The 5,962-nt window shown below is 57.2% G+C and overlaps 2 protein-coding genes across 2 annotated transcripts in view; one reads left to right on the top strand and one right to left on the bottom strand.

Moving 5' to 3' along the window:
- Nucleotides 1–1,758, top strand: part of Tnrc18 (trinucleotide repeat containing 18) — an 80,781-nt gene extending 79,023 nt beyond the window's left edge. The window contains 2 exon segments of the mRNA XM_033765114.1: nucleotides 112–247; nucleotides 1,638–1,758. Coding sequence (XP_033621005.1) covers nucleotides 112–247; nucleotides 1,638–1,758 — 257 coding nt within the window.
- Slc29a4 (solute carrier family 29 member 4) overlaps nucleotides 1,247–5,962 on the bottom strand; it is a 13,582-nt gene continuing 8,866 nt past the window's right edge. The window contains exons 9-11 of the mRNA XM_033764807.1: nucleotides 5,707–5,945; nucleotides 4,836–5,076; nucleotides 1,247–3,168 (exon numbers count right to left, since the gene is read on the bottom strand). Coding sequence (XP_033620698.1) covers nucleotides 3,026–3,168; nucleotides 4,836–5,076; nucleotides 5,707–5,945 — 623 coding nt within the window. The 3' untranslated portion in view covers nucleotides 1,247–3,025. The remainder of the gene's footprint in view (nucleotides 3,169–4,835; nucleotides 5,077–5,706; nucleotides 5,946–5,962) is intronic.

Here is a 5,962-nt window from a genome sequence, read left to right as displayed (position 1 = left end):
GGGGAGGCGTGTGTGCCCGTAAGCATGCACGTGTGCACACGGCCCGGCCCCAGCACCTTCCCGACTCGCGCACACTGAGGCCCCCACGGAGAGGACGGCCACCTCCGCCAGCCGCACCACCTGCTCCGGATGGCCTGGACTTGGGGATGGAGCGGGCAGGGGAGCCCAGAACCCTCACACTACAGATCCCCATGGTGCTGACCCCCCAGCCACGCCCGCTGCCAGGAGGGCGCCGGGTCCTCAACCTGTACAGTTTTATTGTACTGAGAGCGACTCCCCACCCCTGTATCATACACCTTTAAATGGAGTCAACTTTTTAACTATATATATAAAGAAATATATATAAATATATATAAATATAAACTTTTTAAAACTGTGAAAAAATAGCTATGAAATTATAAGGAAAACAAACACTCTGACGTGCGGAATATTATTTTTTATTTCCTGTTAGATTGTCAGTGTCCAGCACCTGCTTCACCTCCCCGGCCCCCAGCACCCCACCCGTCCCCCCTGCACTGTGCACGCCCCCAGACAGAGGAGAAGGAAGAAGGGAGAGGGAGGGGAGCCACCAGCCCAGCGCCCTCTCCATTCGCTGGGCCAGAAAGCACTTAGCCAGCCCCCGCCTTCCGGAACCAAACGGAACCGGAACCCACAGGAGGGCACCAGCAGACAATCTAGAGGGAAGGAAAAGCCAGACTTTGGTTTTGTTATTTGGGGGGAATTATTGTTTCGTTTGTTTTTTTAAGTTTCTTTTGGAATTTCGTTTGTTGGCAAATTCTGTGTGATCTTTTTTCATAAAAAAAGAAAAAAATTTAATTGGAAAAAATTTCATTGCTTGGAGTGATTTATTTCAGGGACAGGGTGGGGCCAGTGTCTGGGGCAATTGGGCCACCTTGTTTTGGGGAGCTGGGGTGTGAGGGCTGCCATTCCAGTCATTGAGCTGGGGAAACTAGAAGATGGGCCCAGCAGCTCCAATTTTACACATGTCTAGTTAATTTAAACCAGATGTGATGCACTCCCGTAATCCTGGATATGTGGGAGGCTGAGGCAGGAGAATCACAAATTAAAGACCAGCCTGGGCAATTTAGCAAGATCATATTTAAAAAAAATAGCTGGGCGTGGTGGTGCATGCCTGTAATCCCAGCACTCGGGAGGCTGAGGCAGGAGGATCGCTGTGAGTTCAAGACCAGCCTGGGCTACATAGTGAGTTCCAGATCAGGCTCAACTGCACAATGAGACCCTGTCTCCAAAAACCCAAAAAAAAAAAAAAAAAAAAAAAAAAAGGGTTGGGACTCAGGTAATAGGAGAAATCAAAAGTGTCACTAAAAGTTTGGTAGCACTGCTGTGTGTCTGGTTTCTCTAGCCAGGCACACCAGTAGCTGTAATACTGGGCAGAGAGGACACAGACCATGCCTCCTTGGCCAGGGGCCCCTGGAGGCCTCACATCTTGTTTTTCTGTAAAGGGCAGAACAAAATGCTCCCAGCTGTGACCATTCCTGGGAGAAACACTGCAGGGCTGAGGGGCTCCAAGCCCATACCTCTGGGGCCTGCAGAAGCTGGTGTGGGACCTGGCTGCCCCTGACTTAGTCAGTTTGCACAGCTGCTGATGACGTTCTGGGCTTTGCTAACTATTTCAGGTTGAAGAGGCTATGCAGGGAAGGCAGCACAGGAAAGGATTGTGTGGCGGAGAAACAGGTGCAGGTGGGCGCCTCCAACCTAAAGAGCGGCACTCTGGCGCCACCTAGTGGCAGTCTCTGACACTGCCCTGTGGTTTTGGTACACTTGGTACCCACCTGTGTCCCTGAGGCTACAGGTCTGGACCTTACGTGGCCCTCTGGCCCTCCTTCTAGGGACCCATATTCCAGTCCAACTATATGGGAAACTGGGGTACAAAACGGTAGCAATTTAAATTGCACAAGTCAACGGCAGAATATGAGTCAGAAGGCTCAGTTCCTAGGATGGGGATTCCTTCCAGCTTGTTTTCCACCACCGGCTGGGTGCAGCTGTTTGCCCAGATCCTCTCACTAAAGTGGCACCTGCTACAAATCCCAGTGCTCTGCTCCCCGCCTCACGGAGCCCCAGCACCCCTGCAGCCCAGCAGTCTCGACAGTCCCAGCCTTGCACACCAACAAACACTTCCTGGGAGGTGTGGTAGGCCACTCTCAGCCACCGTCCTTTAATGGCCAGTGTGGTACAGTTAGAGGACACACAGGTGGACGGGACACAGCAGGTGAGGGGACCGCACGGTCACAGCTAGGGCTGGGGACACGGGTCTGGTACTGTCCCTGGGAAAGCTGTCTTTGGCAGGATGCCCTGGAGTCCGCCTGGTGGCTGGCAGTGACCCCAGCCTTCCTGACGTGGCATGGACTTTCAGGCACACGTGTCCCTCCCTGAAGCCCCACTGGATGGGGCGTGGAAAGGAAGCCAAGCTTGGGTTGAGGTGACCTTGGAGGAACTGCTTTGTGGCCCCCAAATTCAGCCCCCTCTAGTGCCGGGGTCAGGCTGAGGGGACTGGAGAGGCAAGACGGGCCCAGCAGATGGAGCCCCAGGCTTGGGTTAGGGGACGCTCACAAGCCAGCTGCACTGCTGGGGACACTGAGGTCAGGCCACCATCCTGCCACAGCAGATGCGTGTTCAGTGCTCAAGGACGGGCGGTTCGAGGGTGACGGGCTGGGGACTGCACCACTCTACGAGGGCCAGACGGAGGGCCCTCCCCAACTGGGCTGGTGGACAGCGATGAGCAAGGGGCCCTGCGGTGGGCACGCTCAGGTTCTGTCATTCTGCACAGGGGCCCACTGAGCGCTGGCCTGACTCCAGCCAGGGCCACCGGACACAGATGTGGTAGACGGTGCGTGGGACACAGTGCTAGGCAGGGCCCTGGGTCGCAGAGATGTGGCCCAGGTGGCCAGATGGCTAAATCCAGAGAGGTGAGGCCACTGGCATAGGAGGAGGCTGGCTCAGGTCCCGAGGCACCGCAGGCAGCCAGGCAGCCTCCCCGGGCAGGGGCAGGGGCAGCTAGCAGGGCTCATGGCCCTGTGGGGAAGGACCCGTTGGTGGTGGCGGTGCGGAAGCAGGTGCTGTGGGCATCGCGGGTGAGGCTGTAGGTGCAGTAGGCCACAGCGGAGCCCAGCGTCAGCCCCGACATGTAGGACACGGTCATGGTGTTCCCTGTGGGTTACGGAGGCCTAAGCAGCTGGCACGGCAGCCACGTGAGCCAGGCCAGGCTGTGCTGGCTGAACCTGAGGCCATCGTGTGCAGTGCAGGGACAGGGCCGGCCCAGGAGCCTACGATGCATGCGCTCACCACCCCCAGCACGTGCTGTCCCTCCAGGCGTGACCTCCCTCAGCCTGACCCTCTTCCACTGGGGCCTTCCCCCTCCCGCTTCTCTGCCCCGGTGACCTTGTCAGGGACAACCTGGGAGTCTGATGCGCACCTCCAACGTATCAGTGCCTACCGACCCCTCCCTGTCTCAGCTGACAGTGATGCCAACCTCCTCTGCCGCCTCCTCCTCCTTTTTGGGGGTGGTGTTACTGGGGATCAGACCCAGGACCGTTACACTAAGCTCCATCTCCCTCATTTTGTTCTTCTCTTCTCTCTTTCTTTCTTTCTTGGTACCAGGGATTGAACTTGGGTCCTTGTGCTTTCAAGGCAGGCGGCGGAACCACTGAGCTAAATCCCCAGCCCTTTTATTTTTATTTTGAGGCAGGGTGCAAGATGCCCAGGATGAGCTTGAACTTTCCATCCTCCTGAGTTCTGGGATCACAGTCACAAGAGCCGCTGTTCTCTTGTCCACAGTGCTCAGAGTGGACCCTAAACATGGCAGTACCCCTCAACTCTCTTACACCTCATCTGTCATCGTCAGCTGGCCCTGTGGGCTCTGCTGTCAAAACAGATCTGAAATCCAGCACCACCTCCCGGCTCCATGATAGCACTCACACTGGGTGATATCTGTTGTTTCAGGCCTGTGTGGCTGCAGCAGCTCCTCAATCACAGGTTCACCCCCTCCACCGCTGTGCTTGGCTTTGGTACACATGCCTGCTTCAGCCTCAGGGCCTTTGCACATACCATCCCTTCCTTGAGGGTTCCTCTTCCCTTGCAACTTTTTTTTCCAGTACTGGGGTTCAAACTCAGGACCTTGCACTTGCCAGGTAGGCACAGCACCACTGAGGTCCAACCCTGGCTCTCCCTTGAATCTTCACATGGCTGGCTCCTTCACTATTTTCTCCTAGCCTACTCAAAAACCACCACCTTGGAAGGCCAGGCATTTAGCTAAGTGGTGCTGTCACCTGCCTCACAAGCAAGCATAAGGTCCTGAGTTCAATCCCCAGTACAAAAAAAAAAAAAAAAAAAAATTATACTAAACCACCACCTTGGTGAGGCCTTCCAAGATCGCTACTGTTTACATTGTGAACCTCCAACCTACTGCTGCACCCTGCTGCTCCCATTTCTTTTTTTAAAATTCACTACATAGCCCAGGGTGGCCTTGAACTCACCATGATCCTCCTGCCTCAGCCTCCTGAGTGCTGGGATTACAGGTGCGTACCTGCCTCTATTTATCCACCTTTCGTTTCCTCACAGTACTCACCCCCATGTACGATCACGTCTGTCTGTCACCTGGATTTATTGGCAGTCACGTCTCTGGACTGTGGTCCCACAACTGCGGGGAGTCCGTGTTCCCAGTGCTGGGACAGTGCCCAGCACAAAGGAGCATCTCCCCAAGGAGGTGCAGAATGAATGAATGCGCCGGTGGACCGATACCCCCAGATGTGCCTGCAGCTGCCCACTGGGGCTCCTCCTGGCTCAGTTTCCCCGCCGCCCCCAGGGCATGGCCTTACCTGCCAGCTCGCGCTGCCGGGGGCTCACTTTGCCGGCCGCCAGAATCATGGGCACACTGCCGAAGTAGCCGTTGCTGATGCCCATGAGCAGGGAGAAGACACAGGGCCAGGCTGGGTGGCGGAGGGCGGGCGCCCCGCTGGGGTAGACGCACAGGATGAAGAGGGGGATGAAGACCACGCGCAAGCAGGAGCAGGCCAGCAGGTGGGTGCCCCGCCAGTCCACAGGCAGGGCGGCCAGGATCTGCGGGGATTGGGCATGTGGGTCCCCGGGTGCCTGTGCTCAGCTCTGCCTGTGTCCTTGACCTCTCCAGTTGCCCAAGAGCCTCCAAATCCACGCAGTCTGGGCTGGGTGACGGCACCCAGCCCAATATCACCCATTTCCCGATAATACTCACGGTGCTCTCAGGAGGCGGGACTGTGACTCCCTTTGGGAAATGGGGTCACAGGACTTGAATCCCCTCATCAAGCAGCTGGACAGTAGCAGGACTGGGTTTGGACCCATGGACACAGCTGTGCTCCCCTGAAACCCACAGACTCTTTTCTTGAACCTCTCTGCTATGTGACCCCAGGGAAATGGCTGGCCCTCTCTGAGCTCTTAGGCCTCCTTCCCATCCCAGACCTGTAAGAATTACCAGCGCTCACCGTTAGCCCTGTATGCAGATGAGACTGGTGATACGCTTTGGCTCTGGGCCCCTGCCATCTCGGGGACTTGGGCAGGAGCTCAACCCACTGCCTAGGACAGCGGTCAGCTGACACTTGGGAGCTACCCCGTGGGACCCGGTTGGGGCGCCCTCCAGGGGATGCCGCAGGGGACCGGGCCCTGGGTGGGGGCCATTCCCGGCCAGAAGCTCGTGCAGGCCCGCACACCCACCTTGCCCACGAAGTCCGAGAGGTTGAACACGGCCATGACCAGGATGGGCAGCCACTCGCCCAGCACGCAGTGGCGGATTTCCGACTCCAGGCCGGGGAACAGGCACAGCGTGATGAAGTAGGTTACCGCGATGGACAGCATGTCGGCCCAGATGACCCGCGCCACCACGTAGCGGTGCAGCAGGAGGGCTGGGGACACGGGCAGGTCAGAGGGCGGCGCCGCAGAGGCCCTGGTGCCATCTGCGCGTGGGCACCAC

Source organism: Fukomys damarensis, unplaced genomic scaffold (assembly GCF_012274545.1).
Source record: "Fukomys damarensis isolate Sample0158 unplaced genomic scaffold, DMR_v1.0_HiC HiC_scaffold_17, whole genome shotgun sequence".
In the NCBI taxonomy this organism is placed as follows: Eukaryota; Metazoa; Chordata; class Mammalia; order Rodentia; family Bathyergidae; genus Fukomys; species Fukomys damarensis.
Note: the sequence above shows the minus strand (reverse complement) of the source record. Positions and strands in the feature narration are given on the sequence as shown.